General features: G+C 37.7%; 2 protein-coding genes across 9 annotated transcripts; one reads left to right on the plus strand and one right to left on the minus strand.

Annotated features, from left to right (window-relative positions):
• The first annotated feature begins 931 nt into the window (after positions 1 to 931).
• Positions 932 to 12,079, plus strand: LOC133857195 (probable inactive histone-lysine N-methyltransferase SUVR2). 8 transcript variants are annotated; one of them, XM_062292362.1, is made up of 11 exons: positions 2,979 to 3,044; positions 3,318 to 3,551; positions 3,658 to 3,693; positions 3,789 to 4,287; positions 6,346 to 6,557; positions 6,762 to 7,583; positions 7,770 to 8,032; positions 9,136 to 9,202; positions 9,322 to 9,372; positions 10,929 to 11,025; positions 11,549 to 12,079. In XM_062292362.1, the coding sequence occupies exons 2-11, from the start codon at positions 3,369 to 3,371 to the stop codon at positions 11,575 to 11,577; spliced, it is 2,259 nt and encodes a 752-aa protein (XP_062148346.1). In that variant the 5' UTR covers positions 2,979 to 3,044; positions 3,318 to 3,368; the 3' UTR covers positions 11,578 to 12,079. The 8 variants fall into 8 exon arrangements, with proteins under 8 accessions (XP_062148341.1, XP_062148342.1, XP_062148340.1 ...); XM_062292363.1 differs by having other exon boundaries at positions 2,980 to 3,044; positions 3,792 to 4,287; XM_062292357.1 differs by lacking the exon at positions 2,979 to 3,044 and adding an exon at positions 932 to 1,057 and having other exon boundaries at positions 6,346 to 7,583.
• A 1,191-nt stretch (positions 12,080 to 13,270) lies between these two features.
• On the minus strand, positions 13,271 to 18,889 carry LOC133857027 (cellulose synthase A catalytic subunit 4 [UDP-forming]). The gene is made up of 12 exons (XM_062292123.1): positions 18,741 to 18,889; positions 18,468 to 18,666; positions 18,252 to 18,370; positions 17,866 to 17,923; positions 17,594 to 17,744; positions 16,296 to 16,908; positions 16,038 to 16,175; positions 15,540 to 15,665; positions 15,226 to 15,438; positions 14,624 to 15,136; positions 14,179 to 14,529; positions 13,271 to 14,093 (listed from the first exon to the last, which is right to left on the minus strand). The coding sequence occupies exons 1-12, from the start codon at positions 18,822 to 18,824 to the stop codon at positions 13,512 to 13,514; spliced, it is 3,147 nt and encodes a 1,048-aa protein (XP_062148107.1). The 5' UTR covers positions 18,825 to 18,889; the 3' UTR covers positions 13,271 to 13,511.
• Between the last annotated feature and the right edge of the window lie 1,113 nt (positions 18,890 to 20,002).

Below are 20,002 nucleotides of genomic sequence, written 5' to 3' on the forward strand. Positions count from 1 at the left end.
TGCATTGACCATACGTTTCTCTCATAATCTAATTTAGGTATCGGACTGATACATCTGGAAGTGTAAAAACGCGCCATTCACACCGTATTAAAAACTGTCATAACAAACTTAAAGAAAAAAATAAATAATAATAATAATAACAAAAAATGAAGGACCTACCGGTGATCCTTCGAATATGCCGCGTCACTATAGCATTTTATTTAAAATGTAGGATGAAAAAAATCGGATATATATAGTTATTTTAAGGTGTAATTCTTCAAGATTTTGAATTTTAGTCATGGCACTAGCATAGTCTCGTTTAGCAACGATTTTGAAATTACTTTTATCTTTTCAAAATCAAAAATATATTTGGAAAAAATTAAAATCAATCTTTAAGTTTTGATGCAATTTCAATTTAATTCACGAGTTTTTAATTTTGATAATTAAGTCCTTAAATTTTATTTTGATATCAAATGGATCATTCCATTATCTTAATGTGTAATTAATTAATAGTACCTCATATCATACCCTTTAATTAATTTGTAACTCTAGTTTGATACATTGTATTTCAATTATATGTGTCACGTGGCACAGTTGGCCCGGCTACTTTTTTTTTTTTTTTTTTTTTGTTTATAAACATATTTTCAATTATTTTTTAAATTTATTATTTAAAATATATTTACAATCATTAATCTATAAATTTGAGTATGCTTCATTTAATGCATCCCGTTGCATTAAATCACTAAAAAGAAAAAAGAAAAAAAGAAAAGAAAGCCCTGTCAGCAGGTGCTGCCCGTTGCACCACGCTCATGACGAGGCTGTCTCTCATCCCAATGCATCACGCTCTTACCTACACGCGTAATTACACGCTCCGCGCGCAACAATACCTCACCCTCCTAGCTCTTGTGCCCCTTCACGCGCTACCTTGAGCGTGACATTTATTTTCCTCGACTATTTTTATACCTGGTACTCTGGTAGGAACCCATTTTCCTTTTCCTTTGTTTTTTCTCCTCTCCATAAAATCGATTTCAGTTCAGAATCTGCAGTTGGAAATCGCTTTCTTTAATGCTGGTAACTGGTAAGTTTTGCTTTCAAAATCTGATTCCAAGCCGATTCTGTTTTTGGGACGCAAAATGTACGCCTCGTTTCTGTCTTTTCAACTTCTTTATGGACAGGAAATACTCGATTCTTTTTTTGAATGTGGTGTGCTTGTTTGGAGAGAATCTACCACTTCGGCTCTGTTTGGTTACTGAGAAAGTTCTGGAAAAGGGAGGAATATTGTTGCATTTAGAGATTAGAAGCGTGTTGGTTTCTTCTATGTTGTAAAGAGTGCCTTTTCTGGTTGTTCTGCTCAACTGAGTTGTGTTTCTTTTTCGTTTTGGGGCTTAGGGTATGTTTTAGGTTTCAGTGGTTTCTTTCTTTATCAAATTTCACCTCTTTATCGACGAGAAATACTCGGTTTTTTGTTTTTGTTTTTGTTTTTCCTCGAAATGTTGTTTACTTTTTTTTGAGAGAATCTATCACTTTGGCTCTGTTGGGCTGTTGAGAAATTTCTGGATAAGGAAATAATTTTGCTGCATTTTAGAGATTAGAAGTGTGTTGGTATCTTCTATGTTGTAAAGAGTGCTTTTGTGCTTGTGTTTCTCAACTGAGTTGTGTTTCTTTTTCTTTTTGGGGTTTAGGGTTTTTCTATGATGTAAAGTGTGCTTTTGTGCTCGTGTTTCTTTTTTTGATAAGTAAGAATTCATTAAAAAGCACATAGGGGCGCAACCCTAGTACACAGGAAGTATACAAAAGTGCTCCTAAATAGAGTAAAGGAAAGAACAAGAAAGTAAAAAGTCAGCGAACAACAAACTACCCGGATTATGCGTCGACACCCAAAGAAATAACATATTAAGCACCTTTCTACAAAGAGCCCCAACCGAAACCTCCACATCTTCAAAAATTCTAGAATTTCTCTCACACCACAAACCCCACAAAACACATAAAGGAACCTGCTTCCAAATACGGAAAACAGGACCACGACCCAGCAAAGTACTCAAACCACTCAATAAAACCACGACACTACTAGGCATAACCCACTCCACCCCAAACAAGCTATAAAAAGAACTCCAAACAACTCGCGCCACATCACAATGAAGAAGAAGGTGATCAACGGACTCCCCATACTTTTGTGCTCGTGTTTCTCAGTTGAGTTGTGTTTCTTTTTTCCTTTTTGGGGCGTAGGGTAAGTTCTAGGTTTTAATGGCTTGAGATGGAACTTCGAGAATTTGGTTTGGTGAGATTATTGTTGATTGATAGCTCTTTTTGCATGTAGCATTTTGAGTGAGTGTGTGCGGGTGTTAATTGACAGCTCTTTTGCTTGTAACAATTTGAGTGTGTGTGAATAAATTTCCTTTTTTTGTGAGGTTTAGGAGCTTTGGGGTATGTTTGATTTAGTTTTGGGGAGTTGGTTTGTTTATGGAATGTGTGTGGATAAATTTCCTCTTTTTTGTGTGGTTTAGGAGCTTTGGGGTATGGTTTTTTTTTTTTCCTGTTTAGCTCAGTGGGTAATTGAACTTAAAGAGAAGCCAAATGAGAGAGTTGTGTAGACACTAGAAAGTACAAAGAGAAGTGTTGCGTGTTGTGGCTTTGAGTAGTTATTTCAAATTCTAAGTACGAAATTTTATATCTTTGTTTCAATTAGTTTTTAGCCATATGAAGGATTTCTAACGAAGTGAGAAGGAATAATTTTTTTTCCTTTTTTTCTGGCTGCCGTGGAATGGGAAGATTTCTTCCTAAAAGCGTAGGGAAATGACAAGTGTATGTGTAGTATTTATTTTTAAAAGACATGCATGCAGAAATAATTATGTGGCACTAAGAAATATAACAGATCTTTTTGACTTGCATGTGGCTTCTAATTATCTATGGTAAAATTAGTTTAGTTGAATAACTTGTGTGATGGTAAAGTAATGCTTTTAGAATTTGTTTTGTTCTTTTGTTTTTCTTTCAGTTTACTGCGAGAAACTGATACAAAGAAGTTTTTGAAGAAGTAAGAAGTTTTGGGTCTCGACATGTCTCAAAGGGTACACTGTTTTAGGGTCAATATTAAATCTAGAGAGGCAAAATTCAATATTTTCTTTTAGTTGGGAGTTTACTTATAATTTTATTTATTTATTTATTTATTTTTATCTATGGCTATTGCCTAATCTTTGAGTGTTCTGACATGTGTTTGGAACTGATGTTTCCCTGTTCTCCATTTTAGCAATTGATTTTACTTCAAAAATATGCTGATGGACTTGTACATGTACTTTAAGTCTCTTTTATCCTGACAGTTTTTTATATATTGGAAAGTTTAGGTGTACTCGGCATTTGAGTCTCTAGTATAAGTAGCTGGTGAATGATCATTGATGGCACCAAATCCAAGAGTTGCAGCAGCCTTTCGGGCAATGAGGGACATTGGAATTAAAGAAGATAAAGTGAAACCAGTATTGAAAAAACTTCTAAAATTGTATGACAAAAACTGGGAACTTATTGAAGAAGAGAATTATAGAGCTCTTGCAGATGCTATATTTGAGGAGGAGGACAATGTGGTACAATTTTCCCTTTTGTTACTTAGAATTTAGTTGGGTGCTGTTTTACCCCTTTTTCATTTTTGTCTCACATATATGTTTATCTAACATTGATACTATCAATCAGGTTGTAGAACAGAAGAAGAAATGTATGAGTACTGATGTATGTCACTAATTTATCTTCTTTGCATTGGTGTTCCTTTATATTTGTTTGTGTTCTTGATTTTCGGCCCATGCTGAATTGCCTTTTCAAACTAGCAGGAGAAGGATTTGGAGGAAGAAGCTCAGACACAAGATGAGCCTGAGCGTCCCCTAAAGAGGTTGCGCAGAGGCCAAGGTGGTCAGGCTACATCATCTGTCAATGTGTGCAACCACAGTTTGGGTGGAAGTCCTTTGAAAAGGCCTAAAGTAGAGGAGGGTGAACCAGTGGAGCCTTGTTTACAACAGCAGCCTCAGGAAATGATGGAGAAACCTCAGTCCATCCTGAAACCCATTGCACCCCTGCATGGTACTGTTAACAAGGGCAAGCAACCTCTCTTACCTCAGATTGCTTCCCCAGGGAAAAGATCTATGTCTGAGAGAGCATCTCAGTTGTGCATTAGAGAACCGATAGTTGAACCAGGCACTGTTCTTTTGCCAAAGCAGAAGGTTACTGATACTCGTGTATTGATCAAACCAAAAGATGAGCCTTTTACTGATGACATGTTTACTGAAGCTGTTCCAGACTATGAGGTTCCTATTGCAGTGATCCATCCAGGTGCATCTTCATTCCTCTGGATCAATATTTCTGGACTAACATAGCTCATATGTGCAAATACTTTTTAGTGTTCAGAATTTTTAAAACTTGGATGTCTCTATCATCTATGATCTGTTTTTATTTCCTATGAAACTTAAAGAAGATTAGAAATTACAATACTGAAACTCCCCATTCACCTTATATCTTCAATGAGTTGAGCTCCCTGTATCTGCCTTTTGGTTTACATCGACAGTTATTACAAATATCTGCGTGTGTGTGCATGTGTTGTGTATTTAATTGGTAGTAGGTTCTACACTTTTATAATCCATAGTTCCTGAAAATATTATTAGAAAATAGCGGGGAGCTTAACCCGCTGTTTTCACTCGCAGTACTGGGCCTCTTCTACCAAAGTTTGGTTTTCAGTCTATTGTGAGTGTCGGTTTGTGTCTACAAATGATCAAACATAACATGTATATGGCACAAAGTTTGCTAGGAAACAAACACAAAACTGCTACCTAAAAAGATGGCGACAGCAGAAAACCCCCTCCTTTTCCCTTGTTTCCACATTATTTCCTTTTCTCTTTCTGCTCCTGGGTTTGCATTAAATGTCTTATGTGGTAGTCTGTATTGGTAACATCTCATCAGCAAGAAAGGCACTTTGGTGGTACTAAATTTACCGTTTTCTATTAACTTATGCTTTTGGTACAATAATCGTTCTTGATATCAGAGCAAGAATCCTTTATAGATTGTAGTCTCAAAAGTAAAAAAACTTGTCCCTTTTCATCTTTCCTGTTTATCTTTCTGTGCCAATCGGGGATTTATCACAACTCCATGTCCATGGAAGCCTTCAACTATGTCTATGGAGTCCAGGGCTTCGCCATTGTTGTGCTCAATTTGGTCTCTAAGCCTTCTCTTTAAGGCGATCAAATGGTTTGTATCTCCGGCAATTATATAAAAAGGCAAGCTCTTTGCATCTCTGTGTAGAGTAGAGTGTGGTAGTGACAGCTTTTACTGGAAAAATTATTGCCGTTGGTTGTGGTTGGGATTTTCTTGCAGTGTGTGATTTGATTAGATGGTTTGGTTTGATGGTTCATGGATTTGGATCGTTGGTAATCATTGGTGATTGTGCTGGTGTAATTTTTTTTTCCTTGAAAATGTTGGTGGTGCGCGAATTTTGAGGTTTGACTTTGTGAGATAAAATTAGAAAAAGTTGAATAAAATATGATTTGTTTAGAAAAAGTAGAATAAAATATGATTTGTTTTTGAAAAAGTAGAATAAAATATGATTTGTTTTTGAAAAAGTAGAATAAAATATGATTTGTTTTTGAAAAAGTTGAATAAAATATGATTTATTTTTGAAAAAAGCAAAAACAGAATTATATTTGTTTTTGAAATCATGGTTGCCAAATGAACCATAGCGATTAAATTTATCATTTCGCATACATTTAGATTTTTGAGGTAAATGGTGATTTATCACAATATCATTTCCACGTGTTGGGCCCACTCGTGAGAGGTAATCTAGGCTTACACTTGAGGAGGAACATTAGAATGTTGACCAAGTGAGTAAATTCATACTTTTTTATTAGCTGAAGCTTTTGGGACAATTAATAATTTATTAAAGTTCATAATTTCTTATCAATCTTATGTTTTAGTGCAACTTTTGCTAATTTATTGTTGCATTACAATTGATATCCATATTTTCTCCAACTTATTGGTCACCCTTCTCTATTAGGATAGTTTAGTACTCTTTAGGTTTGGGTCATTTGGGCTTTTCCAGGACTGGGTTCGTCTGATTTACTTGACGCTATGTGTTCCTGTAACATTATTATTTTTGGACATAAAATGTATGTGTGCTTTATTCTATCTATAATGTGACCCTATTGGTCTAATTAGGAAATCAAGGCATAATGAACATTTTGGAGTTGGACCAAGAATAAGCTCAGTAATATGCCTAACCATGAATGATACATGTAAATGACTGCGAAGCATTGAAATAAAAGGCTTGGTGCTGTTCAATAAATTTCGTTTAATATGAAAGCTGCAATTCATGCTCTTCTAACTGGTTGGTGTTGCTTATAGATCCATCAAGTAAGGGGGGTTCTTCATTTGGAAATGATTCAGTTGAAAACCAAGATGGTCCAGAAATGACAGCATCCCAACGTTTAGCTGAAGGAAATGGAGGTGATTGTATTTTAGCTTCATCGAGTGAGAGGGGAACCAACTGCAAGCTAGCAACCATCCCGGAGGAATCTCCTCCTACTTTAGAGATTGCCTCCTCGCCCTTAGGAGAGGTAAAAATTTCTCTGAGCTGTGACTCCGCTCTTGGAAGACCAGATTTCCATATGCCTAGTCGCAATGAGGTTATAAAACTGATGGAGGATAAGTGTTTGCGGACATATAAAATCATTGACCCAAATTTTTCTGTCAAGAAACTGTTGAATGATATGTGTGAGTGCTTCTTGGAACTGGGAACTTACTCCACTGATGAATCGCAGGAAGGATCAATAAATATAAGTCCAACTCTTGATGTGTTGAAGGAACCTTCTGTGCGAGATGCTGGAGGCAATGAACTAGGTTTGTGCATTCCATCTTCAAATGGATCAGTCAATATTCAATGCTCTGCTGAAGTGGCTGAACCTCTTTCAAGACTTCCGACATCTCTGAATGGTATTGATGAACACATACAAGCCAGTAAGAAGATTATTTCAAATGGCTATGCTGAAAGTGAACGTGAAAAGGAATTGGAAGACCCTGAATCAACAAATTTGTGTAGTTTGGTGGTTGTCCCGCAGCAAAAAAATCCTCCTAGTGATTTAAGGTCTCTTCATGATGTTAATGACATAACGAAAGGAGAAGAAAGGGTCAGAATTTCATGGGTCAATGAAATCAACAGTGAATGTCTACCATCCTTTAAGTACATACCTCGAAACTTTATTTTCCGAAAGGCTTATGTGAACTTCACCCTCTCTCGGATTGGAGACGAGGATTGTTGTTCAGCCTGTTTAGGTGATTGCCTATCCTTATCTACAGTTTGTTATTGTGCAAACACAACTGGAGGCCAGTTTGCATACGGAAAAGGAGATCTTCTTAGGGAAGAATTTTTGGAAGAGTGTATCTCAATGACTCGTGACCCACAAAGACACCAGCATTTATATTGTAGAGAATGTCCACTTGAAAGACTTAGGATTGATGATTGTTTAGAACCATGCAAAGGCCACTTAAGGAGGAAGTTTATCAAAGAATGCTGGAGCAAATGCAGCTGCAGTAAAAACTGTGGCAATCGAGTGGTGCAGCGAGGTATAACTTGCAAGTTGCAGGTGGGGACTGTACCTTAGTCTTTCTGCTAGAATGTGGAGTTATATTGTTGTTTTCCTATGTTTACTAATAATTATTCTTGAATTTGCTCTTGATGCAGAAATTTCTCGTTATTCTTGAATTTGCTTTTGAAATATCCTGTATTTTGTTCCATGTAGCTTCCATGATTATTTTGCTCTGTATTTTAGGTGTTTTGCACTCCTGAAGGAAAAGGGTGGGGTCTCCGAACCCTAGAGGGCCTGCCAAAAGGTGCATTTGTGTGTGAATATGTTGGAGAAATTCTAACCAGCACAGAGTTATACGAGAGGAACTTGGGAAGCTACAAAAGTGGGAAACGTACCTACTCAGTGCTGCTGGATGCAGACTGGGGTTCAGGAGCTCTGAAGAGTGAAGAAGCTCTCTGTTTGGATGCAACAGTTTTTGGCAATGTTGCTAGGTTTATTAATCATAGGTACTTGTTTAAATCTCAAAGACACTGACCTCATTATATCTATTATATTTACTTATTTCTTTGTTTAATACGAAACTTCTGCATAATGCAAGACAACTAGTGAAGTGAAGGTGCTGCTATGAATATATTCACAAATTTGATACCTATCTTGTATGTGCTCATATTGAAATATTAAAAAACTGACCTCAATTTCTGAAATTCAAAAGTAACGCTTTTTACTTAATAATTTTTCAATCAGAAATGATATAGTATGAGATGAGGTGCAAAACCCTCCCCCCCAAAAGAGCAAAAAAATGGCAAGATGACCGTGCATGTTAAGTTTGTTGCATTGACATAGAATTCCATACATACTGATTTTGATGCACAGAGATATTGCTAGAACTTGCTGTAGATGAGATGCAACTTAGACAGTGGTTAGCGCCCAATGATTATTTATATTACATAAAAAATATTATAGCAGGGCCATCAAAAGCATGACATAAAAGCAGGCTGTGCTGATGCGCTAGTAACATAAGAGCGGACCTGGCTATCCCCTGGAAAATTCAGAGCTTGCATGAAGAGAAGTGTTTAGGATGCTTGCACCAAGAAGAGAAGTGGACATGACATGCAGCTGGAATCTGAAGCTTTCCATATGGGTCTGTTTGAACAATCAAAGGCAGGAGAAGAGTAACTGAAGAAACTAATCAAAATGCTCCACCTACCCCGCCCCCGCCTCTTCTCGTCCCTCCCTCACTCTCCTCCCTTGGTGGCATAATGAAACAACTAAGTGAAATCTTTGGTTGCTTCACACACATCAATGATCAGTCCATAGGAGAAATGTTTTTTGAATAAAAATGATGTATGAATGCCTAGGTGAACTAATTATCAAAACAACATATGAGAAGACTGCATGCGAACCTGTCTACTCATGTCTCTTTATTGCAATAAATTCTTATTTATCAAAAAAAGAAAAAAGAAAGAAAGAGAGGGACAGCATTGCTATCTGTGTGCAATAGATGGTGACAAATTGTGGCTTGTGCCTTAACTAGCTAGATAAATATTTTACCAGGTTTTAGAGATTCAATTTGCAGAATATCTGATCAATTCATTCTTTATTTCATTAGGTGTTTGGATGCAAACTTGGTTGAGATCCCTGTTAAAGTGGAGACCCCTGATCATACCTACTACCATGTATGGAATCTTTGAAGCTTTTATTTGCATTTTCTGTGATTCCTTGCTTGATGATAGCAGACTTAGTTCTGTTTAGTAGCAAGTCTAATGGAGCATTTATTTGTCTATTTCTAATGTAGCTTGCCTTCTTCACTACAAGAGTGGTTGCTGCCTTGGAAGAGCTTACTTGGGTGAGTAGATTTTTTTATTAGATTGTTCATGGTTGTGCATATATATATATATATTTTTTTGATAAGTAGATGAAATTTTATAAAAAGCGTAAGGCGCCCCTCAAAGTACGCTGGAAAGTATACACAAGGAAACGCCTAAGAAGTCATAGAAAAATGAACAAGAAAATTAGAATAGCTAATTGACACGAGTGACAAAAAGGCCTTCGTCTAAAGATACAATATATGAAAAAACAAGGCTAAATTATCCTCAATGGAATTCTCTAAGTCGTCGAAACACCTAAGATTTCTCTTCTTCCAAACACACCAAAGAATGCAAATAGGCACCATCTTCCAAACTGCAGTACTCCTTGACTTACCTGCCTTCCACCAACATGCAAATAAATTGACAACTCTTCTAGGCATAACCCAAGATATACCAAACCGAGAAAAGACATGATTCCACAAAGTAGAAGCCATATCATAGTAAAGAAAAAGGTGGTCCACAGATTCCCCGTCTCTCTTGCACAAGTAGTATCTATCTACAATGATGATATTTCGCTTCTTGAGATTATCCACTGTAAAGATTCCCTAGAGCTGTCGACCACACAAAGAAAGCCGTCCTCGAAGGAGCCTGAGTCCGCCACACACTTTTCCAAGGGAAACGTCTACCCTCATAGCCCACCAAGGAGTTGAAATATGACTTAACCTTGAACGAACACACCTTTCTTGGAAGGGACCCACCTGAGCCTATCTGCACGATCTTTATTCACCATGGCTAAATGTAACACCTGAAAGAAGGAGGCAAAGGCACCCACTTTCTAGTCAAGGGCCTCTCTAGCAAAGCTCACGTTTCACTGAATAGAGCCACCCAAAACCTCCATATTATCCGCAACGGAAGCATCTTTCATCTGAGCAATAGCAAAAAGAACAGGAAAAGCTTCCTTTAACTCCATATCCCCGCACTACAGATCATGCCAAAATTTTGTACAAACCATATCCCCCACCTCCAATCTGGTAAAACCAGAGAAAATCCCCCACCATTTCTTGATATTCTTCCACAGCCCCAGCCCATAGGCACCTACAGGCTTGCGGGAGCACCACCCACCCAACAAACTACCAAACTTGGAATCCACCGCAACTCTCCACCAAGCTTTTCTCTCTATTCCATACCGCCACAACCATTTGCCTAACAAAGCGTGGTTGAACATCAACAAATTCTAATACCCAACCCCCCTTCTGAAATTGGGGAATAGACCTTTGACCACCTTACCAAGTGAAAATCAACTAAATCAACTAAATAAAGGATGCAAGTCTTTAACTTTATATGTTTTGGTACATGTGCTTACACGCTTGAGTTTGTACATGCTGTCGCGTAAGTTTGGACATGCAGTCACACATTAACATGGCCCTGTTTTCTCTTTGGATATATAGATTCAGTTGTATCATGCTGTCTTGTCATTAGAACACATTTTATATTTATAGTAATAAAAACCAACGTTGAACTTAGTTTATGTATGCAACAAATCCTGATTCTCTATTTGCCCTCTGTTAAGCTGCTATACATGATGTGTTGGCAGGATTATGGCATCGATTTTGACGACCATGATCAGCCTGTCGAGGCATTCCGGTGTCTATGTGGTAGCAAGTTCTGTAGAAACATGAAGCGATCAATTAGTAAGTATATTTTATCAACTTTCTGATATGCAGTGTTCACGTATCTTTCTTTGTGGAAGCATAATCTTGTTGACCTTTATTTTCCATGTTAATGATTTTGTGCACTTGTGGTAGCTTGAGTTCATTGCTTGTGATTCTGAGCTAATTTTTATTCTTATGCACTGTTAATGATTTCATTTGCTAGCACCTTCCATTATGAAATTATTGAAATGTCAGAGGAAGCTTTCATATTGGAAGTCAGACTATATTTTTTGTTTAGAAGATGTTACCATTAAATGGCAGGCTTTAATGTCAATGATATTTTTCATGTCCCTTTTAAGGTTGATATTTAATTAAGAAGAAAAAGGAGTATAGGATTCAAATGAAACACTATACTGAACTTTAAAATTTCTATAACCTAATCTTGCAATTTTTCTTAATTGGTTTGAGCAAATATTGGCCATATTTGCTTCAATTCTTGATTTTCCTGATTACTGTTGCTGCTACCGCAGTTGTTGATAACGTTCATGTTTTCATGGCACAGGATCTAGATCTGCAACTATTGCAAGATGAATAATGGCAAGGGGGATTGTCTATCTGCTACATTTGTTGATGTAATGGCCTTCCCCTCAATGAAGAAATTTTGATGAAGCAGATTTTACCGAACTGAATTTTGCTCCTTCTAACTATAATGTCTAGTGGCCGAGTATCAGGATATTGGCAATCTTGTCAATCAGTTGAACACTGGGATATAAGTGTTGAAGCGAAGGATAGTTTTTTGAGATGCATTTGTACAGGGCTTTGTAGATTGACCATAGGTGGTCCAAAGTCATTAGCCATCTATACAAAAATCTTGCTACTAAATCTCAAGCTATTGTACTTCTGGAACCCTAGGGCGTTGTATTTGGGCTGCTGCTTTTGATGGGATGTAAATAATGTAAAAACAGAAAAAAAGCATCTAGTGTGCTCTTTAATTAAAGTTAAAGCAGGGGCTAAAATGTTTATTTATGGCCCTCCCCCAGTTAGCAGATTCTAGTGGCTGATAATATATGATAGGGATGCTGCTTGTTTAGAATTGTCCTGATTCCTTGAATGTATTTGTGTAGCTATCTTGCTGCCTGCCTGTTGATTGTTTTAGAGCAACCCTGTATGCTTGCTTAGAATCTGGGGCATTGGAGACCATAAAAAGGATAGTACTTTGAGGAATGTCGAGAGAAGGTTCAATTTGAAGAATTGTGAATTGAAGATAATAATTTGCAACAATTTCATGGAAAGGCTGAAGAGGGAAACATAGATTTGATTGTGGAGGTAATTGAAAATACTGCCATGAAGATCAGGAGAAAGAAAATTTCGAGGAAATTGTAGAAAATCCAATTGAAATAGTAGTGTGGTGACCCCACAACAACAACAAAAAAAGAAAAAAAAAGAGAGAAGGAAGAAAGAAAGATCTTAGCTTTCACTTTCATAGCTGACCAATTTCTAATACAATTTTTCTTGTATATTGTGGCGAACTGACCAATTAACCTCTAATACAATTTTTAATTTCTTTTTGGTCCCTGCTTATACTTAATTTCTTGTACGTAATTACGTTACCTCGTTTCTTTTATGATGCAAGATCTAGCTATCACTTTCTTAACTTGAGAATGCATGCTGGAAGTTGCAGAGCAAATATTTCAAATTTGGAAAATGCTTCGGGTAGCATAGCTTTTACTACAACTCCTTATAAATTCGCGTAATTGACGTAGTAAGTGTCACTTGGATTGTTATATCAGTTTATAAGAAACTTGTAGTAAATATTATAGTGCACCTAGCAATACTCTTCAAATTTTATGAGACTGTTGAAACATATCTCAATATGCATGTATATTTTTTTTTTCCTAATTAAAAAAAAGGCAGGGGGAGGGGGAGACTAGAGCGGCTACTTTACTTAAGCGTGACCATAATAGCCCTTGCCCACTGGGCAATTACATAGGAACGATATAGACAGCAGAAAACTACAGACGCTCCCTCAAGTTTAATAGAGCCATAGCTTTACTGTCCAGCCTCACAAATGAAACTAGCGATACCTAAGCCGATAGGTTGGTAGATCAAATGCTTCCCATTTTGGGATTCGACCTTGAGACCTTACCTTATTGTTGAACTCGAATGCCACTAGACCATTCCTCTCGGTGGTTCAATAGGCATGTGTTTGTAACCGAGTATGTGTGGTCTAGAAATTGTGCATGCCCGCCATTAAGGATAAATGTATGGTAGCCACAAGATGCAATTCACAGCACAGGAAGAAAGTTTTTGCATTAATAAGGTAATATCTCAGTGTTTCTTATAATATTTGTAAGTGAGCATATATTGCTAGGGGCTCCCCCTTTTGTACATTACCAACAAAATCTCTCTGAAATGACTATTCACAACAAACTCTCTTTGGAAGCTTAGGAAATATTGAAACAAGCAACAAGTGACATAAACTATAATGGGAATCACGTAAAGGGAAAGGTGAGCCAAAGCCTTGTCTAGCAGTCCACTCCACATTGTTTGAGGATTGGTCCAGTTTGCTTTGGCAAGAAAGGATCAATTCGAACCCAAATCAGTGAGAAAATTGATGCAAGAAGTACGGACCAAAGTACTACTATGGTAGGAGTCCTGTTTTGCTTTCCCATTAAACCTTTGAGGAAGGGATAAAGATGCACAATGACCCAGAAGGCGAAAAACAGCTTCCCGAATAATGGACCCCATGAGCCATAGCCGTTGTTAATGGCGTCAGAAACTCCGGCCACGACTCCCACCATGTTCAAGATTATAAGAGTAGTTGGTGGGATGAGAAGGGTGGTCCACTTGAAGAGGTAGAGCTCCCCAAACTCAGCATCATCAGCTGACTTTGACGTCACAGTGAAGTTGGTGTCAACTCCAGCAAGGACCTTGAGGAGGCCTTGAAAGACAGCAAAAAGATGTGCTGAGACGCCACCGATCACCCAGAATTGCTCATTGCGCCACAAGTCCTCGATGCTCACACCACTCCATCGGAGCTCAAGCACGCCTGTTGCTATGATGGAGAGGAAAAGAGCCATGAACCATATGCTAGCAAGGTTTGTCAACTGAAGAACAAATAAGATGTCTGATTAGAGCTTGTGTTGCTAGATGGGAAAGAAAACAAATGAAAAGAATTTTAGTCCTACTTACAGTTGGGATGATGAATTTTCCGGTCAGAAGACAGACGGCTGGAAGGGTGCAGTATGCGAGCAGAGGGATGGAAGTGAAGGGGTAAACGATGGTGTTAATGTAAGCCAGTCTCTCCAGCCATTTCAGCTTTCCTCCATAAGCATACCATAGAGGGCAGTGGCGACTAAGGAAGATTTCAACAGAGCCGAGAGCCCATCTAAGAACTTGGTGTAAACGATCTGATAGATTGATTGGAGCTGATCCCTTGAAAGCTGGTCTCTTTGGCATGCAATACACTGACTTCCATCCTCTGCAGTGCATCTTGAAGCCTGTCAAAATATCTTCTGTGACAGAACCATATATCCACCCAATCTGCAAGGGGAAGAAATTAATCATTGTGTGATCTTACAAGTCATAAAACTCCTTTAAATCATGTAATGGAGCTAGGAGCTAATAATTAATATACCTCTTTGCCCCATTCAGTTTTCTCTTCATAGCCACAGCTGATAACATGAATGGCTTCCTTAATAAGTGATGTTGGACTAGTCCCTTCAGGAAGGCCACCTTCTTCCATAAGAGTGGAAGCAATGAACACCGGTGATTGTCCAAACCGTTTCTCAAAATTCTTTTGCGACATGAGTGATGATTTCTCCAACTCATCATAGCCTTCAAGACCTTCTTCAATATCTTCAAGATCAAACATGGTTCCTGACCCTTTTCTCACGTAGTTCTTCCCCATCATTTTTTTCTTCTTGGTGTAGAGTTTCCCAAGCAGGCCTCTTTCACCTTTCTTCTTTGGCTTTGACTTCCTTGAACCACCACAACAGCAGCAGCACCAGGAAGGCAAGCAGTCACATGTCATCTTCGGCCGCTTCTCAGATACCGGTGGATCATAGCCGTACAATGCCGGTCTGTTGAAGACACATCCAGTGCCAACGTACACTGGGCCTTGGATACCATCTAGGCCTTTCATGTTTACCTGTAACCAAAGAACAATGAAAGTCTTAGTCAGACATTTGTGAAAATTGTTATGCAGATGACAACATTTAAGGAAATTGTAGGACTTACATCAAAAAACACAATATTGCGATTAGCATATCTATCGTGTCGATCAATGCCATCGAATCTTTGAGGAAACTGGACATAGCAGAGTTTCTTTCCGAGCTGGGGATCCATCAAAAAGCACATGGCTTCCCTCACAGCCTTGCTGTTGTTGATGTAGTGGTCACAATCCAGATTCAACATGAAAGGTGCATTGGTAAGCACTGCAGAAACTCGAACCTATTGATCATCACATGCACAATCCAAGTTATAAGAATTGGTAGATATATATCCAAACTACACCACCCAGATTGACATTGTTTGAATGACAAGCTACCCACCAAAGCATTCATGGCACCAGCTTTCTTGTGGTGTTGATAGCCGGGACGTTTCTCACGGGAAACATATACTAGCCGTGGCAGCTCCTTACCTTCCACATCAAGTGCACCCTCACTTCCAAGATATACCTGCAAAGCAAATAGCATTTCCACAAGCAGTTTTAGCAGTTTTTGGCAATAGACCCTCTCAAGTAAAGTAGCATAATGTTTGGTTGTAGAAAAGAACAAGGAAAAATTTGGAAAGAAAATAAGAAGTCGTAAATTCTTCAGAAATGAAGTTATTTTTCATTCATTTTATTTTCCATTACCATAGTCTTTCCAAGAACCAAATAGAAGCTAATTAATGTCAATTAGGAGTCACATTTTGATGACATAGATTTTCCGAGAAAAAAAGATCGAGTAGGATGTGTTAGAATATTAATTAAATGATTAAATTTATCATTTCTCATTCGTTTAAGCTTTTGAGGTAAGTGATGATTTAACAAGATGATCTTGACAAACCTGAATCATGCCGGGATGATCGCGAGTGTTGTTTCCTGGCCACGGGGTACCGTCCTGCATCACCCATCCTTCTTCTGGTTTCTTCGTAGCCTTTGCCACCAATGCATTAATCCTTACTTTGAACTCTTCATACTCTCTCTGCAATACAACACAAACACACTTCCTTAAGCCTCATTTGGTTTCTGGGGATCCAAGTGTTGCAAGAAAGCTGATCAGCAAAGAAAATTTCCATTTTCCTTAATCTGTTTATTTGCTTACTTTCATGGCCCTGCGATCCTTTACAAAGCTGGGCAAAACCTTGTCTTTCAAGTAATCAATCTTCTGATTGAAGTAGAACTCAGGGGCCCTTGGCTCAACGCTATATTTCTTGCAAAATGGCACCCATCTTCTTGCAAACTCAGCAGTTTCTGAGAGCGTATCAAAAAGCAGCATTGATGCACCATCATCCGACACATAACAGCTCACCTTGTCAACAGGGTAATCGACAGACAAGATGGAAAGAACTGTGTTTGCAGTTATGATTGGCGGTTCCTTGAGAGGGTCGACAGTACTGACATAGACATCAACTGGGGATAAGCGGTTTGGTTCTCCCTCACGCTCAAACCTCATTGACAAGCGATCCAAGTAAGTCTCCCGGGTGATGGGGAACCATTTAGGGAACTGGTCAAGAATCCAAGAGAAGGCAAACCATATCTCGCAGATTACAGAGATAAGCCACAGGGGATAAGCATCCTTTGCTGGAGTCAGAACTCGAAAGCGGAGGAAGAAAGCAAGAATGACGAGCCGGAGAACAATGACTATGCGGTATGGACTGATTTGGCTTGAGGGAATTGGTATTTTTCTCCACAGCGGTTGCCTGGCTTCAGCCAAACTGCATGCAAAAGGAAGGTGTCATTAATGTTGGTGCATAGTTTGAAGAACATAATCTTCAATATTTTTCTTTTGGGTTTGAGATTTGGATCGGTTTGGATTTTTATTTAAAAAAGTGAGATCTGAAAACGTAACTTTTAAAAACGTAGTTAATTGTTAAGCAAAATTGCATTTTAGTCTTAAAAATTATACTTTTTTTTTTGAAAAATTACCCACTGCTTGCGATTTGAAAAGGCAAAGTTTTTCTGCGTTTTCAAATCGCAATTTTTTTTTAAAATGCAATTTCAAACGATTCATTTTTTGTGATTTTAACTCAAAAAAAATAAAAAAATCTGTGATTCGGATTTAAAATCGTACTTTTTGTTTACGAAATCACAATGCCAAACGCGCCAAAGATGCGATTTGAAAATGCAAATTTTAAAAAAACAGTTAAGTGTTTGATAAAATCGTAGTTTAGCCTTTAAAATTGTTTGTTTTTTAAAAATGCTCCTCTTTTCCTATGATTTAAAACACAGATTTTTCTAAATTTTCAAATTGCAATTTTTTTTTTTACTTTTTATTTTTAAAACACCTAAATAATACTTTTTTTTTTTTTTGTTGAGTGATTTAATTTAAAATTGCACTTTTAGTGTGTAAAATCGCAGTGCCCCAACACTCTCAAAGCAGGGCTTTGTGTATACACTTACAGGAAGTCATCTTCATCGCCTTGATCATTATTTCCATCATCTTTGCTCACCAAACCTCTCTTTTCTTGCCTGATTTTCCACTTCTCTATTCTTTCTTTCCATTCTGCATTACTGTAGGCCTCTTTCTCCCCTTCAAAGTCCTTACCAGTAACTACACGTCCCATTCAACACCACCCAAAAAATGAATAGATCAATAAATGATCATAGAAGAAATAAATTAATTAACCCCCTTTGAAACATGGAAACCCAAAAAATGTTAAAAGATCTCTTACCACTTCCTGCAAAAGAACCAGTAGGATGCCACTGCGGGTGATTGTAGTCCCCATTTTCCTGCAAAACTCAACACCTTAAGTCCTTTCCTACTGTTTGAATTCCCTAGAATGTTTCAACATATGATGAAAAAGGACCATAATTTGATGAGTTATAACTTTTAAAGATGTTCATCTTCAAATGTTCTAAAAGTGATGATCATGTTAGCCTAACTTTTAGACTCTATTTGAAAGACAGCTGCGATTTCGCAGATCAAAAGCGCGATTTCAAAGACTTTCTACTTTAAACTTGAAAAATCAAGTTGCTACCTCATCTCATTCGTATGATAGTCATATAATAGTTTATTAAATAACATTTGTCAAATAATTTATATTGATATTATTATTACCGAATGGACAGTGACATGCTGCCTATCTGAATCATCATAGCGATTCTTCATCTGAAATTCTTCATCAAAATCCTCTGCATCGAAGTTTTCGTCGTCGTCTCCAGCAACTCTAGGGCATCCTGGAGGGAGAGAAATTCAGAAAACCTTATGTTTTGAGTCCCATTTGAAAATCCGAAGTGTAATTATTATAGGGTTAAAATGAGAGCTTAAGCTAACCCTTATGGCGCTTGTAGCGAGTGTTGCACTGAGGACAATTCTGGTTCCCTTCACTCCTTTCATAGTCATAACAAGGCCTACAGACGGGGAAGCCGCACACATGACACGCCACAAACAACTCACCATCTTCTTTGTATCCAATCTCATCGCCACAAACTCGGCAAGTTTTTGACGATGACTGACGGGTTGGAGGCCGTTGCTGCATGCCATCAAGCACATTCGTAAGAAATGGACAAAAAGAAGTAGGAAAAGAGATAAAGAAGAAGAAGCTACCTCGTCACTGCCGGGCAAAACATGGAGTTCGTTTCGGGTGTGAGAACCGGCAACTAGGCCGCCGGCCATGGCATTGGAGGCCATGACAAGCAAAAAAGAGAAGAAAGAGGAAAAGAATGTGGACGTACTGCAGGGAGCTGGTGGGAAGAGAGAAGTGGCCGGAAGGAGGTATTAAAGGGAAGAAGAGGTTAAAGAGTGAGTTTGAGAGTACGTCTCTACCAACTGTGAGTTGGGAAGTCACATGTTTGAGTCTAAGAGACGTTAGCGCGCGGGCGATAGGTGGGAGGGATCGATGGTTTCGTTTGCTTGCTTTGCTGGCCCTCTCAATGCTGCATCGCTAGCTAGCTTGGACTCAAAGGCTTTTAAGCCTGACGCTACCCAATAACCTCTTCCCTCTACAGATCCCAACTACCATATAATATTACAAAATGTTACATGCACACATTAATTGCATGCGTCACCGGCCAATACGTGTCAATTCGATCGAGTTTAGGTTGTGTCGAGCTAAGGTACAAAATTATATGTGTCAATTTTAATCCGACCCATTTAATACGAATCAGACTTCTTAACCTTAACCCGTTAATTTCATTTTAGATTCATGGGTATCGTAAAAAATTATTAGCCGTCGTGTCAAGTTATGAATATAAGACTATATAGGTCAACTTTAACACAACTTGATCATTTAATTACAAGGGTCAAATATCTCAGTCTTAACCTACTAATTTCGTGCTAGATTTGAGGATCATGTAAAAAATTACCATCTCTAGTCATGAACCTCTCACTTGCCTGTTATCAGCCAATAAGCTTAAATTTATAAGAAACACTAATTAATATGTAATTGAAGTAACATGTGAATTACAGAGATATGGTTCGAATTCAAAACTTTTGTTGCGATATCATGTTAAATAATCAATTATATCTCCAAAGTTTAAGCTTCATATATTCTAACATGTTCCAAAACTTCTTTCCCTTAATTATTGTACGTACTTCCAAACTAACCCAAAGAATGCATAAGTTTCAAATTAAACTGGTCTCTCAATATTTATATTATGATATTATTTAAAACTTTCTAACAATAAAAACAATATAAAAAGAGATATCTAACTTCAACTTGAAAATATATATGCCTCCTTACATATTTTACAGAATAATATATATATATATACTAAGAAGTCGTAAAGAAAAAGCAAAAGGAAAAAAGAAAAAGAAAAAGAAAAGGTTGAAAAATAAGGATAAAGCCAAAATCATTTCAATAGGGACCA

The sequence above is a fragment of the Alnus glutinosa genome, chromosome 14, assembly GCF_958979055.1.
Source record: "Alnus glutinosa chromosome 14, dhAlnGlut1.1, whole genome shotgun sequence".
NCBI lineage: Eukaryota > Viridiplantae > Streptophyta > Magnoliopsida > Fagales > Betulaceae > Alnus > Alnus glutinosa.

What these genes read in the sequence shown, in the direction of transcription:
- LOC133857195 (XM_062292357.1), top strand. Translation starts at nt 3,369, where the DNA reads ATGGCACCAAATCCAAGAGTTGCAGCAGCCTTTCGGGCAATGAGGGAC. An exon ending in TATTGCAGTGATCCATCCAG is followed by an intron (nt 4,288 to 6,345) that starts GTGCATCTTCAT and finishes TGTTGCTTATAG; the next exon opens with ATCCATCAAGTAAGGGGGGT. An exon ending in AAACATGAAGCGATCAATTA is followed by an intron (nt 11,026 to 11,548) that starts GTAAGTATATTT and finishes TTCATGGCACAG; the next exon opens with GATCTAGATCTGCAACTATT.
- LOC133857027 (XM_062292123.1), bottom strand. Translation starts at nt 18,824, where the DNA reads ATGGCCTCCAATGCCATGGCCGGCGGCCTAGTTGCCGGTTCTCACACC. An exon ending in GGCGATGAAGATGACTTCCT is followed by an intron (nt 16,909 to 17,593) that starts GTAAGTGTATAC and finishes TTTTGCATGCAG; the next exon opens with TTTGGCTGAAGCCAGGCAAC. An exon ending in AGGATCGCAGGGCCATGAAA is followed by an intron (nt 16,176 to 16,295) that starts GTAAGCAAATAA and finishes GTTGTATTGCAG; the next exon opens with AGAGAGTATGAAGAGTTCAA.